The 21,415-nt window shown below is 44.3% G+C and overlaps 1 protein-coding gene across 1 annotated transcript in view; it reads left to right on the forward strand.

Moving 5' to 3' along the window:
* Positions 1-21,415, forward strand: part of KREMEN1 (kringle containing transmembrane protein 1) — a 363,157-nt gene that overhangs the window by 140,073 nt on the left and 201,669 nt on the right. Inside the window, exon 2 of the mRNA XM_086943299.1 lies at positions 18,887-19,049. Within this exon, the coding sequence (XP_086799425.1) occupies positions 18,887-19,049 (163 nt within the window). The remainder of the gene's footprint in view (positions 1-18,886; positions 19,050-21,415) is intronic.

The raw sequence follows: 21,415 nt of genomic DNA on the forward strand, positions 1-21,415 counted from the left end.
TGTGATTGTTCCCCCTTGTTAGTCCTCAGTGGGTGTGGAGCCACTATGGTCTTAGTTGAAGTTGTGCACCACACTGCTCAGGCTTAGGGTTGTTTCAAGCCAGGCATTGTTCAAAATTCCTGCAAAATAATAAAATAACGTGGACTGTCCCGGCACTGAATAGCAGTGGGTATTATTACCCAACTCAATATTACTCATAAAATTGACCTCAGAAAGATGAAAGCCTGAGTGGACCCTAAGACGTTTTACCCCGAAACCATGAAGTCAAACATAGATTCCTGCAAAGGATGCATCAGTCCTCTGAACCACCAGATCCAGCTAGTAATTCCTCTAGTTCTGTCTTGATTTTAAGGATCCAGTCTCAGAAGCTCCGGAGCAGACCTTTCATCTGCCTTGTTATTAAAGTATTTGTACTGTACTCTACCTCCCTCTAGTAGGGTGTCAGTGCACTCTTTCAAAGTCCATGGGTTCCCTTTTCCTAAACGGTTTCAATGTTTGCACCACAGACCAGAGACAGATTCAGATTGTGGCTAGGCCAGTCTCCATATTTTAGGGTGCTTTTACATGGCACTTCATATCTTAGGGTGCTTGTGCATGGCCCTTCATATCTTAGGGTGCTTGTGCATGGCGCTCCATATCTTAGGGTGCTTGTTTATGGCGCACCATATCATAGGGTGCTTGTGCATGGCACTCCATATCTTAGGGTGCTTGTGCATTTCCCCTCATATTTTAGGGTGCTTGTGTATGGCCCTTCATATCTTAGGGTGCTTGTGCATGGCCCTTCATATCTTAGGGTGCTTGTACATGGCCCTTCATATCTTAGGGTGCTTGAGCATGGCCCTTCATATCTTAGGGTGCTTGTGCATGGCCCTTCATATCTTAGGGTGCTTGAGCATGGGGCTTCATATCTTAGGGTGCTTGTGCATGGCCCTTCATATCTTAGCGTGCTTGAGCATGGGGCTTCATATCTTAGGGTGCTTGTGCATGGCCCTTCATATCTTAGGGTGCTTGTGCATGGCCCTTCATATCTTAGGGTGCTTGTGCATGGGGCTTCATATCTTAGGGTGCTTGTGCATGGCCCTTCATATCTTAGGGTGCTTGAGCATGGGGCTTCATATCTTAGGGTGCTTGTGCATGGCCCTTCATATCTTAGGGTGCTTGTGCATGGCCCTTCATATCTTAGGGTGCTTGTGCATGGTGCTTCATATCTTAGGGTGCTTGTGCATGGAGCTTCATATTTTAAGGTGCTTGTACATGGCACTTCATGTCTTAGGGTGCTTATGCAAGGCCCTCCATATCTTAGGGTGTTTGTGCATGGTGCTTCATATCTTAGGGTGCATGTGCATGGCCCTTCATATCTTAGGGTGCTTGTGCATGGAGCTTCATATTTTAGGGTGCTTGTGCATGGAGCTTCATATTTTAGGGTGCTTGTACATGGCACTTCATGTCTTAGGGTGCTTGTGCATTGCCCCTCATATTTTAGGGTGCTTGTGCATGGCGCTTCATATCTTAGGGTGCTTGTGCATGGCCCTTCATATCTTAGGGTGCTTGTGCATAGTGCTTTATATCTTAGGGTACTTGTGTATGGCGCTCCATATCATAGGGTGCTTGCGCATGGTGCTCCACATCTTAGGGTGCTTGTGCATGGAGTGTCATATCTTAGGGTGCTTGTGAATGGCGCTTCATATGTTAGGGTGCTTGTGCATGGCCCTTCATATCTTAGGGTGCTTGTGCATGGAGCTTCATATCTTAGGGTGCTTGTACATGGAGCTTCATATCTTAGGGTGCTTGTGCATGGAGTGTCATATCTTAGGGTGCTTGTGAATGGCCCTTCATATCTTAGGGTGCTTGTGCATGGCGCTCCATATCTGAGGGTGCTTGTACATGGAGCTTCATATCTTAGGGTGCTTGTGCATGGAGTGTCATATCTTAGGGTGCTTGTGAATGGCCCTTCATATCTTAGGGTGCTTGTGCATGGCGCTCCATATCTGAGGGTGCTTGTACATGGAGCTTCATATCTTAGGGTGCTTGTGCATGGAGTGTCATATCTTAGGGTGCTTGTGAATGGCCCTTCATATCTTAGGGTGCTTGTGCATGGCGCTCCATATCTGAGGGTGCTTGTGCATGGCCCTGTGTCTAGTTTGAAGAGTTATGCTTGCTGAAACAGCAAGTTCTTATTTTGTATTCTAATGAGGCTGTCAGCAGCTTATTCAGAGTGGTTCATGGGACGTGGCTGAGGGTGACTCTTGGAGGTCAATGAAAGTTTTTGGTGATACTAACACAGAGGTCTCCAATATTTCTGTAAGAGGAGCTACTTGTGTTAAACAAAGACCATTGCAGGCTAATGCTATTAGTGCTGTAAACGTGACCACATCAGACAAGTTTAAATTAGTGTCCACCATTTGCTATATTTGTAACTGTGATCACCTCCGCGCATCACACGAGGTTGCCAGTAGTGAGGTAAAAAAGGTTTTCTCTATTTGAAGGGCCTCTCCGTGGGTAATTTATAACAGCCATAGCTACAATACCCCTGGCACCAAGGAAATCATATGATTAATAAGTCTCCCCAATGCCACTTGATTTACTACTCAAATATCAGCTTTAAATATACTTGGCAAATGCAACCATTATTCTTGAAACATCTGCTTATGAGTTCTTAAAATACACACATTCTTGTCTCGAATACAGGATTTTCTATTTTTATGAATTTGCTTTTGCTTGATCATGTGTGATGCCCTACCACCTGAAATGCAAATCCGTCATTTCGCGTTACAGTTTAGCATGAAACAAGTCCTTCCGTCAATTTTTTGCACAAGGACACATTTCACACTAGGTAAAAGTGCAAACTTGCAAAAAAAGACAAAAGCACCGGGAATAAAAGCCATTCATGTTCTGTTGCTCCTGGGTGTTTGCAGAACATTTTGAACTCAAATGGTGCATTCACTTCAAATTTTCACCATGAATGGCGTGTAATTACATGAAATGGCAAACTGGTGTAATTTCAGGCCTTTAATGTAACAAGCGCAACTAAAAATTCCCAAAATGCTACTCATTATTCTGGAATCATTTACATTTTGCCGCCTACAACTAATATTAATTAAATCAAGCAAACTCTTCTAATTTAGTAGTTTGGGATGCAGACTGCAGAGCTACTTACAAGTGGCTGGAGAGTTACCAGTAGCTCACAAGCTACTTTTTGGAGAAGCCTCGTCTAGCATAAGTTCCTGGATTGCTCCGACCTTGTCTACATCATGTCGACATGTTAGACCTATTGATGGCGGCAGCACATATATCCTGGCTTCCCTGTAGTAGTATTTCTTTCTAGAAGGCCTGGGGCTGCAGCCTGAGTGCACCCTCCTGCGGGCTAATTTGTAGCTCTGTTGCTCTCCTTACCTCCTCATTGCAGGTTGTGTTGTCCTACAATATGTGTATTCTCTTCGCACCAGGCAATACTCATATTCTACTTTCAGATCTCCCCTGGCAGTGGTATTTTTCAAATACAAATGCTTCAGTTTCATTACTCAGCAATCACAGGCTGGGTTTTGCTTCACAGGTGGTATTGTTTCTGTGGTACACTGTCACAGTTGAAATAAATGTCTTGCAGCGTCTGCGTTGTGATGGGCTGTGGGTAGCCGTGTAAAGGGTTTGCAGTAATTTCAGCAAGTTTTCTGATCAGTGGATTTACATTTTGATCTAGTTCTTTGTGAACTTTGTTGGTAAACCTCGGGTGATAATCTCTGCTCTCTGGTCTCTGTGGAGGTCTATTGTCATTTTGAAACAAAGAGCATTTGCTTCTTTCTTTAGGGTGAAAATGAAGCAGCAGCTTTCTTGTTATGTTATTACAATTTATACAGCGCACAAATACCAAATGGTGTCTTGGCAACAGTCCAGAAGTAAACTAGTGCACCATGAGTTGTATAAAGGGCTTTTGGAAAGGATATTAAGGAAAGAAGATTTCTGATGGAGAAAGGGAGGGTGTCCAGAGTTTCGTAGCACCCACTGTGACGCTTCTGCTGCTAAAGTTACCCGCACTGTTGGCCGCTCTGTTACATATGCACTTATTTTGAGCTCCGTAGTAGTGAGGTGAGACACAGAATTGGCCAGTTTGGGATTTTCAGATAATGACACTTTGTATTCTGGACTTGTAGCTGCAGCCTTTATTCACCCTTACACCGATGGGCGTCAAAATCCCAGTTGGCTAAATGTTGTTGGCTAAAAAGCCAGGGCGAGCTCCGAGAGCCACACGTCACATAAGTCAACATGGCAGGTTTATTTATTTTGTTGTTGCTCTACTAATCACTCATTCCCTCACTCATTCAATTACTCCCACTCCGTCTCTCCTCCTGGCAACTGCTATCATGCTCTTTTTCACAGAGGTATCCTAAAAGATTTCAAGCCATGACAGTGTGAAACCCCTACGCTCTAATCGCCCCTCCATGCCTACCTCATCACACACAAACCCTCTCTTGAAATTTAGAACCTCGTATTTTGGTAAATGTTTGTTTTTCCATTGCAACCGAAAAGTTCATTCAAAGAGAGACCCTTGTGAGGCTTGGGACCCGCGTCACTGTATGCATTTGGGCACTTGTGTACCTGGGGGGACAATGGTGCGAGATAACCCTCTTGGCAGACACAGGATGCCTGCCAGGGCCAGTGAGGGTACAGACCGCTCCGTAGACCGGTGGCATCAGTGGGGCGAAAGCTGCCAACATTATCACCTGCAATAAAGGCCTGACGGATTAAGCAGAGGTTGGGATCTTACCGAGCGGGGTCACATAATGCATCAAAGTTACCTATAGAACAACAGAAAGGCACGTGTGAAGAACAGGTGCAGACCTGCTAATCCCGAGTTTTTCACAGTGTTAGTTAGAGAGGGGGTGGGGTTTTGAGCCTGTCATTGTCTGGAGCGTTATAGATGGATAAGGGATGGGGCTTAGTGCCTGCTTCTAGTTAAAAAGCCCTAAAGGTGTCAATTGATCGAGTGACCCCAAGGGGGGGGGGGGGGGGGGGGGGCACCAAGTACTCACTAACCTCAATGACATCACAGGGTTAGAGCATATAGTTTAATTGGATGTATAAAAAAGTGTATATATATATATATATATATATATATATATATATATATATATATATATATATATCAACAATACATTTAAACATGACACGTGATATTTATAGAACACTCTCAGCAACAGCAAAACATTCATGTGCACCATCTGGGATTTGGACTTCAGCAAATAAAGTGTTGCCTCCTCCCTCGATCTCCCTTGAGTTGAGCTTGCCTATTTGCATAGTGTGGCAACATACATAGTCCAATAATTTACCAGTGGGTTAGTGGTGAAAGACATATGTACCATGGGCTGAATTTGAGGAGTGCACTACCTGCATATTCCTGACTCTGTTGGTCTCTCAATTCAATATCCCCGAGATTCCTTTCTAAAAAACACATAAATACCTTTCTAACTTCCCGAGGAAATTCATTGCAAAAAATAAACTGAGATACTGGAATGGAGCTAAATAAAATTAAATGTTATATGACTATTTTACCCAGCATATATTCTAAAGCCTTACTATAGAACCATTTACTGGTCGTTCCCTTAACCAGCTATTTTTAAATTCATCCAAGATAAGATTTTCCTCATCCTTCACTTCATTAAGGTAACGTCTGCCCAGTCATATATCTCCTGTGGTCAAATCTGCCATCACTGCCAAATGATCCAGCCCTTCATATCTTAGGGTGCTTGTGCATGGCGCTTCATATCTTAGGGTGCTTGTGCATGGCCCTTAATATCTTAGGGTGCTTGTGCATGGCGCTTCATATCTTAGGGTGCTTGTGCATGGCCCTTAATATCTTAGGGTGCTTGTGCATGGAGCTTCATATCTTAGGGTGCTTGTGGATGGCCCTTCATATTTTAGGGTGCTTGTGCATGGCGCTTCATATCTTAGGGTGCTTGTGCATGGAGCTTCATATCTTAGGGTGCTTGTGCATGGCCCTTAATATCTTAGGGTGCTTGTGCATGGAGCTTCATATCTTAGGGTGCTTGTGCATGGCGCTTCATATCTTAGGGTGCTTGTGCATGGCCCTTAATATCTTAGGGTGCTTGTGCATGGAGCTTCATATCTTAGGGTGCTTGTGCATGGCGCTTCATATCTTAGGGTGCTTGTGCATGGCCCTTAATATCTTAGGGTGCTTGTGCATGGCGCTTCATATCTTAGGGTGCTTGTGCATGGCCCTTAATATCTTAGGGTGCTTGTGCATGGAGCTTCATATCTTAGGGTGCTTGTGGATGGCCCTTCATATTTTAGGGTGCTTGTGCATGGCGCTTCATATCTTAGGGTGCTTGTGCATGGAGCTTCATATCTTAGGGTGCTTGTGCATGGCGTTTCATATCTTAGGGTGCTTGTGCATGGAGCTTCATATCTTAGGGTGCTTGTGGATGGCCCTTCATATTTTAGGGTGCTTGTGCATGGCGCTTCATATCTTAGGGTGCTTGTGGATGGCCCTTCATATTTTAGGGTGCTTGTGCATGGCGCTTCATATCTTAGGGTGCTTGTGCATGGAGCTTCATATCTTAGGATGCTTGTGCATGGCGTTTCATATCTTAGGGTGCTTGTACATGGAGCTTCATATCTTAGGGTGCTTGTACATGGAGCTTCATATCTTAGGGTGCTTGTGCATGGCGCTTCATATCTTAGGGTGCTTGTGCATGGAGCTTCATATCTTAGGGTGCTTGTGCATGGCTCTTAATATCTTAGGGTGCTTGTACATGGAGCTTCATATCTTAGGGTCCTTGTGGATGGCGCTTCATATCTTAGGGTGCTTGTGCATGGAGCTTCATATCTTAGGGTGCTTGTGCATGGCGCTTCATATCTTAGGGTGCTTGTGCATGGTGCTTCATATCTTAGGGTGCTTGTGCATGGCCCTGTGTCTAGTTTGAAGAGTTATGCCTTCTGAAACAGCAAGTTCTTATTTTGTATCCTTATGAGGCTGTCAGCACCTCATTCAGAGTGGTTTATGGGGCGTGGCTGAGGGTGACTCTTGGAGGTCAATGAACGTTTTAATGATACTAACACAGAGGTCTCTATTATTTCTGTAAGAAGAGCTACTTATGTTAAACAAAGATTAAATTAGTGGCCACCATTTGCTAGATTTGTAACCGTGATCACCTCCGCGCATCACACGAGGTTGCCAGTAGTGAGGTAAAAAAGGTTTTCTCTATTTGAAGGGCCTCTCCGTGGGTAATATATAACAGCCATAGCTACAATACCCCTGGCACCAAGGAAATCATATGATTAATAAGTCTCCCCAATCCCACTTGATTTACTACTTAAATGTCAGCTTTAAATATACTGATACCGGAGTTCGCCAAGTAAAACATTCAGGGCCCAAAGTATATATTGTTTGGGCACAGTGTATCTTTTTGATGTGACACACTCCTAACTGGCGCACCATGGGTGGACCAGGACAGGGATCAGCGCAATAGTAAATAGCAATAGTAAATGCACTATGCACCACACCTGGGTGAAAGGCAGCTCGGCTCTTTAAGGCTGCTGATCCACCGGTCACTGCAGGGATCCCATTGCAGGAGGGTAGAGTACATGACTGCACCTGCCAGCAGGTGGATTCCTCATGGGATCATGTCCTCTCCTTCAAAAGGGTATCCTCAGGGGACGCACAGTCTTTGTGCCACCTCTCTCTGGTGTCTGTAATATGGAGCCGACACCAAGGCTTCCCTCATTTGCATGGTGTCGACCCCACATGCAAATGAGAGAACGCTGCCTTGAGGTCATGCCAACACAAGATGTGTGCTGCATAGATCCATACTACTGAAGGGGCCATACAAGTGTCTGCGGATTCTTGTAATTTCGAAGTGCCCCAGGAGACGGGGGTCGCAAAAAGCTACTGCAAATGACTGTACACCCCTAGCGTACTATGTATAATACGGCTCGGGGTGTCGCTTCCTAATTGAGTAGGATAATTCTAACAAACCATAAAGTTAAACAACAGAAGCTGAGACCAGTGGCGTAGCTCGCCCTCTGGACTCCCGTGGCGGTCCCAGCGTTTGCCGCCCGCAGCAGCCACAGTAAAGAGCAGAGAGGGAGCAGGTTGCTGCTGAGTTTTCTCTGTTTGCCATTCCACGGCCATGACAAATGCATTGAGGAGTATGTGTGTGTGGGTGGGGGGACTATTTCTGCCCCACGACGACAAGAGCGGGGGAGGCTGTGCCCCCAAAACTTGTGCTGCCCAGGGCAGACATTCCCCTCTCCTCCCCCGCTAAGCCCCTGGCTTAGCGGGGGAGGGGAATCAAGGATCGAGTATGGATGCACCACTTTAGCCGGTCTACCAAAAACATCCATAGCACCACTAAAAGCATGTCTCAACGCAGCGGCAAGACTTATCACTGGATCGAGGAAATTCGACCATATCTCTCCTCACCTGAAAGCATTAAACTGGCTACCCTATGAAGCCAGAATTCAACTAAAAATAGCGTGTATCACCCATAAAGCGCTCCACTACAACACACCAAGATACCTAGCCGGGAAAATTGAACTATCAGGAGGAAACAGACCAGCCAGGAGTGCCAAGGAGCTGCTGCTGCGGCCAGCCATTTTCCGGAGAAAAAAAAAACTTACGACCGAGCGTTCTCGGGAGCAGCCCCCAGAATTTGGAATTCACTCCCTCCTAACATTAGAAAGATTCAAAATACAGCTACATTTAAGAGGGAAGTGAAAAGCATCTTGATGAGTAAATACCTTACATAGTGAAGACTGCTGAGCATAGATAGGATCTTGCTGCCCTGATACAGAGCATCTACGTCGCTAGAAGGGAAAGACGCCGACATGATCATACACTAATATTTTACGATGACTCGGGACAGGAGTCACTCCTTGGGACCTAGTTGTACCCTCACTGCTACCTCATGATAATATGAACATTTTTATTTATATACTCACCGCCCGAATGCCTTTTAATTGCCTACCTCTTATTTGTTTGCTTTTAAATCGTCTTCTATACTTGTTATTCTTTAACCTATCTCATAATGTTAACGCTCATGTTATGTATATATATAGATACTCTCCTCTCCTAAAGCCTTATAATTATTTACCTCATATCTGTTTGCTCTTAGATGTTTCTATATTTGTTAATCTTTAACCTACCACTTATTGTAAAGCGCTCTGATACCCACGGGTCACGTTCGCGCTATACAAAACACTATAATAAATAAATAAATAAGCAGATTGCTTGCCAATATATTCTTTTCATATTGGCCCTTCCACATGATTTAAGTGGAAACCTCCCATAATTCACCATAAAGGAGAACCATATTACATGAGTGGAATAATCAATGCTTGACAAGCTGTATGTTTTTAATGGGAGATCTCCAAACTTCTGGGAAATCCTAGATGTCCACATATGGAGATTTTTGTTGTCATGTTATTGCTTCCCGGTCAGGTGTCAGTTGTATGGAAGATCCAGCTCGCAATATTGTGTAACTTTTTCCAACTACTTCTGCTTTTTGAATGAAGCAAAGTTTCCTGGGACCATTGCCAACCAATAGGAGCATTACTCAGAAGCAATATGCAATCTGCATTATATATAGCCAGGGCTTGAACTGTACCCACCTCTGGAGGAACATTGTTTTTATGCTTGATTCATTATATAAATTGTCCAAGTAAATATTACGGCTAACTTGGTCAAACTGCCAAGTCTTTTCTTCTGTCTCATATCCTTAGCTGGGACTATTTAACCAAGTTTCTGTTACCAAACACTATAGAATCCACTGATTCTGACACATACTTAATGTCGACTGGTTTAACTACCTACAAGCACAACAATACTTAAGGCCTGGTTACAATCTTGGCGGACAGCATTACTCCCGTCCTCCAAATTACAATGCCACTATCTTGTAATGCGGCAGACGGGATATCATATCCGTCACATTAGTCATGGAGTATCTTGTCCGCCAAGATCTTAATCAGACCCTTAGTGTCCACACCCCAGGCATGGGTCTAAACTGAAGAAGTACATTCTAATACCCAATGATCAAACCAAGACAGCAATGAATGAGTGAGAGGCACACCTGAAGCGTGCAGAGCTGTTGTGATATCCCTTGTTACAGAAGCAGATGAGGAGCACTGGGAGGTACAGAGGAGCTGCGCTATAGCTTTTCAGCAGCTGGTAAAGTACAGTGGATTTATTCAGCAGCAAGGAAAAAGGAATAGAGCTAGAGATATTCCAATGTAGAACATTAGGCCTGTGTAGTGCACCTACTGTGCAGTTGGTGAGATGAGTAGGGTTGCTCAGGAGCAGCAGAGGTGAGGTGCAGTGGAGATGTTCTGCTGAGAAGCAATAGTTCTGTGTCTGGCAACGGGAGAGGTGTAGTGCAACTGTTCAACCGAAGGTGAGGTGCAGTGGAGTTGTTCAGCAGCAGTAGAGGTGGAGTGGAGGTATTATTTGAGTGAGCTGCAGGGGAGCTGTGTAGCAGGAGGTAAGGTTCAATGGAGCTGCTAAGGAGTAAGCGAGATAGAGTTTAGATGCTTTGCAGTTGACCTGGGATGGAGTGTTCAAGTATATCTGTTGCACTGGAGCTGGTAAGTATAGTTATGGTGCTGTGGAGAAGTATGAGATGCATTGAAGCTGAGTAGCAAGTGTGGTTGTTCTCTAGCTCAGGTGCTGGGGGCTGGTCAGCACTGAGGTGCAGCGGAAGAGTTCTGAAGGCGTGGGGACGATTAGCAGTCGAATTGTTCAGTAGGCGAGACACAGTTGAGCTGTTCAATGGGTGAGGTGAGAAGCAGCAGAGCTGTTGAGCTACTTCTGCTGCAGGCGGCCAAGTAACCATTGGTCAGCCATGTCCAGCTGTTCAGTGCTGGTGGCTCCACTGAGTGAAGAGGGAAGGGCTGAGAGGCCAATATATGCATAGCACCTCATGTGTTTAATATAGAGTTCACATTGAACTGTTTGTTAGCGGGGATGGATTAGACACAGGTCACGCTTTGCATCACGTTTTATGTTTTTAATTTGACTCTCCTTCAAGAAGAAGGCGTGAGTGTGTCGAGTGATTGATCCAGTCATCCTGTGCCCACAGACTCAAGCTCCACCAAGCTGTACAGTTTTGGGGGGGGGTGGAAGACAAGACAAAATACTGCTTTATTTCCCTGAGCAGAAATAAACGAGGCCTGCTTCTTTTATTTTATTAATTAATTTATTTATTTATTTGTGCTGTTTTATGTAGCACAGACATTACTGAAAGATTTTGTAGTGTTTTATAATAGAAATATAATATTGCAAAAGACTCATTAAATTACAGCTTTCAAAAATACTGAGCAACAAGATGTAAAGAGGTACGAGACTAAATAAAGTATCATAAAATACTGAGACAAATGGAGAAACCTAAAGGCCACGCTTAATGCAACATCCAAGTCTTGGTGCAGTTGGTAGGGGCAAGAACACTTGACTAAAATGTCTTTCAAATACAAAGACTTTCAGTTCAGATTTAACTCTGATCAGCGATCACACTCGGCAACTCTGGGCATTAGCTTGCCTCATCTTCACTAACGGCCCCACCAGACCGCCGGGGATGCCTGGTCTCACCCTGGAGATACCCATTAAGGGACCATCTCTCAGGGAAGCCAGGAAGGGTTTCGCAGCGGTCGAAGCGCCTTGGGACCCTACGGGTAAGTAGTGCGCTATATAAATGCCTATACATTTACATTTACATTTACAAAGACAGTCACTCGTGCAGTTGGAAGCCCAGAGGTAAAGAGTTCCAGACCCATTCCTTCTAGCCCTGGATCGAAACGTGCCTCCGCATGTAGAACTGCTTTTTCAGGCATCAGATGCCTTTCGCCAAAGACCAGCAACCACTGCCCATGCAGGTAAGAGCGGTGGGGTGGTGGGGAGGGTGCGGGGGGATTTCGACAGACAAGGGAAAATGTATTATTTATTTAATTTTCCGTCGTGGTCATCTGTCGAATCCCATCGCAATCCGGCCCCACTGCCCCACCGCTCTTACGTGCACAGGCCGTGGCTGAAGACCAGTCAGGGGGGAATTGTAGTGGTATATACTTAACAGCACCACTGATTGTACCAGGGTATTAAGATCTTGTTGTGGAATGAAGCGACAAATTGCCCGGACAAGTTAAGGATACTGATTGAGTTCATCCAGGAGTAAACTGGCTGGGGAGAATTTGGGGGAGGAACTGAGGAGCAATTCTGTTTTAGATATGCAAACTTTTGATTGTTGGGTGGAAATCCAATCTTGAACAGCATTCAGAGTACTGGCTGGGTGGGAAACCTTTAGATACAGGTGAGTATCATCAGCATATTGATGATAAAGAATCTCCAATGTCTTCATTGTGACTTCAAGAGGTCTGATGCACAAGTTAAATAGAGTAGGATCCAAGATAAACACTTATGTTTACGGTAAAGTCCTTCCTGCACTCATCTCCCTTCCCCATTGGGAGTATGCACTGACCCTTCTTCTGGACATTATTTCACTTCTCTTCCCTTCATAAATGCTCCTATTGGCTGTCGCCAAGCAGGGCACGAAGACCACTGAGACAAACGTCACACATACAGGAGAGGTCCAACCAAGCCAAAGCAGGCTGGGACTCCTTGTTATCTTCCACAGAGTGAGATGATTCCTTTAGGGGATGTTTGATTTGCATGTTTCATCTATTTGTTTATCGTTTTATATAGTGCGAACATGGCTTATGGTCATCTAGGGAGGATTTACAATTGAATGACAAAGTTACAGGAGAACACTTGATGGGCAATATACAAGGGGGTATTGCAAAGAGACATATATAATCACCAGTGTGAAGGGGATGGGAAACATACTTGGGACAATGCCAATAGGGAAGTAAGAGATAAGACAGTTGCCACGTATACCCTAAATGTGCCCTAGACCCTTATTATAGATGGAGCAGTGGTATGGTCTGTTAAATCAAAGACAGAAGTTTTTTTTTTACTGGGCACATCCAGCACTCATGTACTTTAAGGTGCTCTTAATTTATGTAAAAATTTGCGAAAAAGAGAATGAGTGAAATACAATATTTGCCAAGGATCTCACAGTTTCAACAGTGGGCAGCTAGGATTGATCACAGGTTTTCTTGTTTCTCATTGTACAATTCAGCCACTAGATGGATATCTTTTTCTGTCGCCCTTTTTGCATCAAAGATTAATTCTTTCTCTACAATTTTTGGTGAATGTGGTTAGAGCGTGTTGACAGGCAGAAGCCACGTGCAAGCTGAGGTCGTTTTTCGCTCCAGTGTCTAAGGCTCCATCTGACCCTTTCAACGCATCCTCAACTTTAAGGTAGTACTGGTACGTAATTGGCACACATTCAACCGACCTTGGCAGGATGAAGGGCTGAGCTGACAACCTTCTGTTGCAGGCAGAGTTGTAATGAGCACTGAACCCACACACTTATTGTAGCAGAGCCAGTTTAATAAAATCGTCCACGCTCAGAGCTCGTTTCTGGCTTCCTTACTAGGTGTTCTGGGAAATAGTTAAATCTCTTTGAAAGGAGCCAGACGTCAGCTTCAATAGTAGAACTTGTTCTTGAAGGGAAGTTAATGTATTTTATTTTACTGTCTCATAAATGCATTCGTCTCCATGTATTTAGGAAAAGATGTCTAGTTGAGTGTAGGTTTGTTTGGAGAATGCCCAACAGACTTGGAGCTCATGAAGAGTCAGCCACATTTTAAGGGAAGTATGATGCGCATGTGAGTCGGTTCCAGCCCTACCAGCCTTACAGAGTTCCGAGTCCGTGGGACACTGTACAGGTCAGTAGGACTCATGCAAACCCAACTACATGCTAAGGAATGTCTGACGTGTGACTGAACCAGCCCCAGACCCACCGACTTTACAGAGACGTTAGAAGGAGGAAAGTCGCCCCTTTTGCTGAAAGATTGAACTGTCTTGTTTCGAGGCCCCCGCCGTTTTTGGACCCGAAATGTCTGTTTTTCCGACTTCCTATTGTTGGGAGGTCTGCGCCCCTTTGCCCCGGCACGAGCCCTTCGTGCAGGTTGCGGCCTCCGAGGGGTCATAGAGATCTGGACGCAGGTGGCAGCGGTCCAATCCGTGAAGGAGCGCGTGGGAGCGCGGGAGAGCGCGGGAGAGCCGCGCGGGGTTCAGCCAGGGCGCGGGGAGAGGGGAGGCGGTGGTACTGGAAGCGAGTCAAAGACAATGAACTTGAAATAAAAGGGCCACTTAAAAACACACACTGAATTTTATTCTTTGTGAAATGAGTCCCAGGTGCCTCTGCATTCTCTCCTAACGTGTTACAGAGTCTCTCGTAAAAAAAAACCGTGGCGGGAAGGAATGCGCTCCAGATGAGCCACAGTACAGACCCAGGACGGGGAGCGGGGCTCGAACCTGGGTGCAGGCCTAAGCCACAACGAAATGTTTACTGTTTGTCCAGGCCAGTGGCGCAACACAAAATGATACATTCATTCGCCAAATTGTGGTGAGGGCCCACTCATTCTTCCATATCTCTCAGATACTCATTGACACTGGGCTGAATGGGGAGCCCCCGAATGGTGGGGCGCCCCCTGTGCCTCAGGAGCTTGCGTTACACCCCTTGACCCAGGCCGTACTGAGGACAATACCTGAGAGTGGGTTCAGGTCACCCCGACAACAATGTCAGCCTCAGCTTGGGTCCCAGCAAGGAGACGCCAAAAGCGGTACACAGTGAGCATGGGTCAGTACCATTCTGTCAGCAATATTCCCAATGCTGACACTGTTCACAAATGTCAGCACACACTCCCAAATTCAGCATTGTTCCCAGTGCCTGGCATTATTCTATGTATCAGCATCCCCCAACCCTGTCAGTTTTATTTGGAATGTCAGCACTATTTATTAGTTTGGTCCTATTCCAACTGTCAGCACTTTTTGTAGTGTCAGCACTATTCCCAGTGTTGGCAACAATATCTGTGACGGCCTTATTGCCAATTGTGGCATTATTCTTATTCGCCGCACTATTGCAACCAATGGTCTTTTTTAAACTTTTGAATGTGTAACCTTTGTTGCTTATCGAGACTTGCTACTATGCTTGAAATGTTGTCTCCTCTCTCTCAGCAGAGCCTCTGTTATCATGGCAGTGGCCTGAAACTGTGCCATGGTCACCACTCTGACACTGGGAGGTGCCGCCTATTAATAGCAAACATAGTATAAGTACTCTGAAGGAGCACTCTGTCCAGACACTTGTGTGTTGAGTTATGTGACTAAGTGGGTGAGCAGAAGAACATTTTTCCACATAGTAAATATATGTCGGTTGGGTGGGCTTTCAGTGTAGCATAGCCATCTGGAGAGGCTGTAGCCTAACTGCTAGGGCGGTGAATCTCCAAACGGGGAAACTGTGTTAGAGTCTCAGCAGGGGCACTAAACATCCTGTGATTCTGGGCAAATCACTTAATCTCCCCATGCCTAACAAAAATGAATGTGTCGGTCTGTAATGCAACTGGTGAACATGTAAAGCCCTCTGATACCTTTGGGTCAAGTTCGCGCTATATAAAACTCTGGGAAAAGAAAAAAAGTCCTCTCCTCAAGTATCACTTCTCCCAAATGTGTGTTTTAAGTTGAAATGTTTTTTCTCTGGTGATGGCCATTAGGACGGCGTTTTCTCCTATTGGATAGAATTTGAATCATGCCCAGTGCCTTCCTCCAGCCTCCTGTTTCATAGGACATTTTTCAAGATGGTCAATAAGAAAGCATGGTGGAGGTTTGACTCTGGTACCTGATATTCATGTAGATGGTTTCGGCATCATGTTGTGGCCAGAACCCAGACCAAATAATCAGAAATTATGACTTTGTTTACTACTTATATTGAAAGTATGATAGTTACTGATGTCTCAAAGATCATACCTGGAAAGGGAGGTCACAGCTCAGGTAACAGCATGGTAAGGTTTGCATTTGATTTCCATAGCTGGGGTGGACAGGGTTGGTGTCCTGGAGATCCGAGGAGACCTCACCAGATGAGAGAAATGAATTGGCAAGCTGTGTTATAAGATGGGTAGAATCGTTTAGGCTCATTTCGATGCAATCCGGAAGTTAGAGGGCGATGCCGAAGTTATTACATTTTTGATGATTACTGCTATACAATACATGTAAATAGCAATGCACTCCATTAGGTTATTAATGTTGATGAATGGTGGGGCTCAACACCATTGATACTATAATGCAGGGATTAAGATATGTGTATGCCAGCTTGGTGAGTGACTGTTGTGTCCACGAAAGAGACCATACTTTCACTGCAGAGATGTCAAGAGGTTTGGAGAGGAGTGAGGGGTTGAGGTAGCAACTGTCATTTCTTCATAAGAGTAAAATCGTGAAGCACTTCAATGCCTTGTCAGGGGTCATAAGCGCTATATAAATACATTTACATTTACAATTTGGCTGAACAGACTAATTCATGATTCCGGGCTGGAGCTGCGAATATCTGGCCTGGTCAATAACTTCTGTGCATCTCCCAACCCTAGATAAAAATGGCAATTCTTAAAGTGTGGCAAGGGTCCACCATAGATTGTGAGTGTCTGGAGATAGACACCGAAACATTTGTGGAGTAGTGAGGGCAAAAATTTGGAGCAGGGAGTGGTCATAGCATATGAAGGGTTGGTGCTAGAAATTCTGAGGCTGGCGCTTCACAGAAAGGAGTCAAAAGCAAAAATAACAAGGTGATGGATGGAAGGCTTGAATTAATCTCACCCACAGGCAATCGCTCGGAGCTGCATCACAATCCATCATTTTCTGCCCACGAAGTTGGGTCCAAACTGAGGTGGCATGGTGTGCGAAATAACTATGGACTGGGATGTGGCCCAAGTGATTACCAGTGGCTGAGATTAATTCAAGCATTCCATCCATCACTGTTTTGTATACTCACAGAAGAGGGTGTCAGGACTCCGGCCTGTCCTATGTACTTGCAGGTAAATCGAACGGTGGCTACCTGTTGGGGAGTCATTAGGATTCTAAGGAGAATCGCTCACTATCTCTCCCCCCAGGCTCGTAAACAGACTGTAGTCGCGTTGGTGTCTTCACGATTAGACTACTGCAACACTCTATATGCAGACATTAACAAGGGCCTTATTCAACGCCTCCAGAGCGTGCAGAATGCTGCAGCGAGATTTGTGTTAAATGCTCCTAAGTCCTTCTCTGCCACCTTAGCCAGGAAGAACCTCCATTGGCTCCCGATCCAGCAGATAATTTTGTTCAAAATCCTCTGCTTGGTTTTTGGAGCACTTGTGGTAGGACCTTCTGATGCCCTAGGATCTCTGTTAACCTCATACTCTCCTAGTAGGAGCCTTCGTTCTTCAAACAAGAATCTTTTGTGCATCCCACGTACCAAAAAAGTCAGATGGGGAGGCAGGGCCTTTGCCACCGTAGCCCCCCGTCTGTGGAATGCCCTCCCCTCCGACATAAAGAAGCAGCCTTTGTTGCCTCTTTTTAGGAAAGCATTAAAAACATGGTGCTTTATTGAGGCCTATCAATAAGCTTGTTATGTGGATAACTCCTTTGGATTAGGCGCCTTGACGCCCCTCGGGCTAAGTAGCGCATTATAAGATGGACTTCATTCATTCATTCATTCATGTATGAATGAGGCACTGTTGGAAGAACTGGAGGTTGTATCTTTCACCACATGGTGTCTTTATTATTTGTGGTCATCAACTTGCCAATGTGCATAGAATTAAAGAGGTGGACATGGGGTGTTGGCTAGATCCATGACTTTTGAGAGGAAGAAGTGAAAGTGTTTTTGCGGGTTATACAAGACCGTGAAAGCAAAGATGGAGACTTGACTGTGATGCATTTAACAAGAAGAAGAAGAAGAGGAATCAAGTAATGACAACTATCTATGGAGTTTGGGGGCAGTGCAGCAATCTTGCCTTCGATGCCCTAGACACAATTGCTCAGGAGGATGTTGTAGCCAGATAGGAGCATATAGAGGATATGTAAAGTGAGTGTATACTAAATAGAACACTAATAGGCTCAGCTTGTCTCTTTTTTTCCAACAAAGCCTTTATAAAAACTAAAAAAGACAGACTCAGCTTGTAGAAAGAACTGCTCTCTTGTTTATACCCAACATGGATCTAATTCGATCTTCTGATAATTCTTTCAGACAATATTGTACATTTTTAAACTGCCACTGAATTCCGAGGTACAGGTAAGCCTGGGCGGAGTTTAGGGAGGAAGTGCAAAAAAACCTCTGTCGCGCTACACGGAGCTCGGCAAGTGGCGGAGTGCATTAGATAAATGCTGTTCGCAATGATTTTCAGTGCCAGGTGCTTGTTCGCACTGTGCAATCATCGCAAATGACACCATACACAGCGCAAGTGGGTGCTGCATCCTTTCTGCTGCTAGAGTAGATTTTACTCGAGCAGCAGCTTTCTCAACGCAAACGGACAGTTTCTCAATGCGAGCGGTCGCGAGCATACGCGACCACTCGCAATGAGAAATCTCACCGCCCGCATTGAGAAATCTCGCTATGAGGTTGCATTTCCATGCTCGCCAACTCTATGTTGACGATTGTGAACAAGGTAATCTCGCCGGGAGGTGGATTTTCCTCACTCATGTTCGCCAACTTGATATTGATGAACACGCGTGAAGAAAAAAACTCTGCTCCGCTACGCTACGCAAAGTTTTTTGGGAACTCCGCAAGCTCCATGGAACGCGGAGTGCATAAAACTCTGCAAACTCCTCGAGCGGAGCTCAACTCCCAGACCTAGGTACAAGTGTGATCTTTTTAAAATCTGCTGGTCCATTGTCAGATTCTTATATATGACTATTATAAAATTATATCTTATGATTTGAACATCTTTGTAATGTTTAAGAACAGGTTTTTCTTCATGAGTATTTTATTTTTATATTTTTCATATTTATATGCATTTTCAGACTGCTACACGGCAAACGGTGCAGATTACAGAGGGACCCAGACTCAAACATCCCCACAAGGCGGGAAGCCGTGCCTCTTCTGGAACGAGACCTTCCAGCACCCTTACAATACCCTGAAATATCCTCACGGAGAAGGTGGTCTGGGAGAACACAACTACTGCAGGTACGCTTCTAGACATATGCTCATCAAGGACACAGGATAACCTTGTTGTCTTCCTTCAAACATATTCTATGACTCAGTAGGGTCTATATTGGCCACCCTTTCCTCCAATAGGCATTTGTTGGTCCCCTGATATTTATTTACTATGGGATATGTAAAGTACATCTTACATCCCATTAGCTGGTGCTCCAGGCTTATTCCAGTTGTGAAGAGGGAGATTTTCAATGGAGAGAACTACAAATAGGATTCATCCCAGATGTTACCACAGGATGCAGTGTGTAGGAGTTATAATTCCTTGGTCTCACCAACTACACTTGATATTTAGGAGAGATAATTGAAATACTTTGGTTAACTCTGTACCCTATATTGTAAATTTTGACACCAGAGATTGTTGTCATCCAACTCTATAACCTTACAGCTAAAATGATGCCCAGATTTTAGACTTTGAAAGCAACCACTACACCGTGACCGAAGTTCTCCGGTACTGAGTACAGTTTGTTAAAATCCTCTTTCCTCATTAAGGGCATCTGGCAGCGTAACATTTGGTTGGCTCTAGTATTATATTAACCTAGCCCAAATCTGATTACATCTCCAACACTGTTCTGATCCAAAACATACTTTTTGTTACAGTTGTTTCTTTTCATATTGCAGGATTTACCAAGTTCATCGCTGGTGTTGGCAGCAGGTTTTCAATTATTAGTCATTGTCGGCATTGCTACAGGGATGACTCTGAATACTGATTGGGTGTTGTAGAGACTGACATTACAAACCATAAATTCTCTTCATACACCTAGGCCATGGGCATGTTAACCCCTTCTTGACAATTGCATGGCACTTTATGTTAAACAACAGAGGGTATCCGGCTCTCTTCCTATCTAAAAGTATAAGCGCACTGACAACCCCACCCAGTCACACAAACAGGAGCCAACAGATGACATAATACATCTCATCATGATAATTACAGTGCCTCCTTTCCTCCTGTATGATTACCCTGCGGGGTGAAGTCCTTGGCATATCTTCAGCCATAATAAATAGCAGCTCCCAACACTGATGTTTTGTTAAGCATTACATATGTTTATTTTATAACCCTGAATTATTGCATGAAAATAAATAAATAACACATTGCAATATGAATTATATTTAGGATTTGGGTTACAAATGTCACATCCATACATAAGTCTGTCTATGGTTTGATCTGAGACATAATACATCCTTCTGGATAAGTTGATTAGTAATTCACATTGAGTACTACTTCTTTTTGACCTTGTGTCTGGCATGTCCCTCAAGGAAGGTGCTATTCAATCAATAATTCTCCCATCCTACTATATTGACGTACACAATCCAGTAGACGGCCCAAAGAGCAAAGTGATAAAGCCATGTGTCAGTTTGGAGAGTGTGAGACCATGGCAAAGGTGTACATCAATGAATCCAGGAAGTAGGTACTGGGTGGCCTTGACAAAAATAATTAAAAACAATTGTACCTGAATGGTCATCCTCAAGAAATGAAGTGTAAGGAAGTGAGAATGGTGTTCTTGGAGTAGGGTTAGTCCTGCGTTGTATAGTCAATGAATATTTCATCAAGCGTTTAGCAATAAATTAGGTTGCCTGAAAAGTTTTGTCTTCCTATTGAGAGGATCATACAGATCTGGTAGTGCATAAGGTGCCTAATACTCCATTGCGTTTAAGTCATAAAATTAATTGCGCATAAAACTTGATGAGGATGTTTTGCTTCTCGTGTAATAAGCTCTATGGAGGCAAAGAAACTGGTCATTCAAATGGTGACAGCAAGGAAATTATTAGGCGCTACACGTTTGTGAGTGGACCAGAGAGGACTTAACAAGTTTTTCATTGTCCACAGTCATCCCTTCCCCAACATCAATCATCGCACTTCTGTGGGATTCAATTGTTTCAATTACTCTGGATTTACTGCCATGTACAGGTGAATTGAATCTCACTAGTACATTACTAATATTTCACCAGTGAGAGCTGTATATAGTTAATGACATCCCAATGTGTAGTCTCTGGACCAGCTCATGTATTATTGGGCATCGCAGAGTTGTGTGCCAGGTTGATCAAGAACTACAATGAAAGCACTAAGACTATAAGGACTTTGCTTAAGAAAGGTGCGGATGCTTGTTTGGAATGGAAAGTGCAGGAATGAAAGGAGTGAGATAAAAAAAGGCTTTAAGTGAAGCACACACACTGAGTCATTGATACTAGAGACATCAGAGTGTGATCACTGTAAATGTTGGTGCACATATGAAATGGGTGACATTCTGATTTATGTCAATGGATTTGCATCAATTTGCCAATGGAATCTAAATTGAGATATTGGTTTTCAAGAGAAAGGTTTTAGTGGTGCTTTCCGC

The sequence above is a fragment of the Lissotriton vulgaris genome, chromosome 11, assembly GCF_964263255.1.
Source record: "Lissotriton vulgaris chromosome 11, aLisVul1.2, whole genome shotgun sequence".
Classification (NCBI taxonomy): Eukaryota; Metazoa; Chordata; class Amphibia; order Caudata; family Salamandridae; genus Lissotriton; species Lissotriton vulgaris.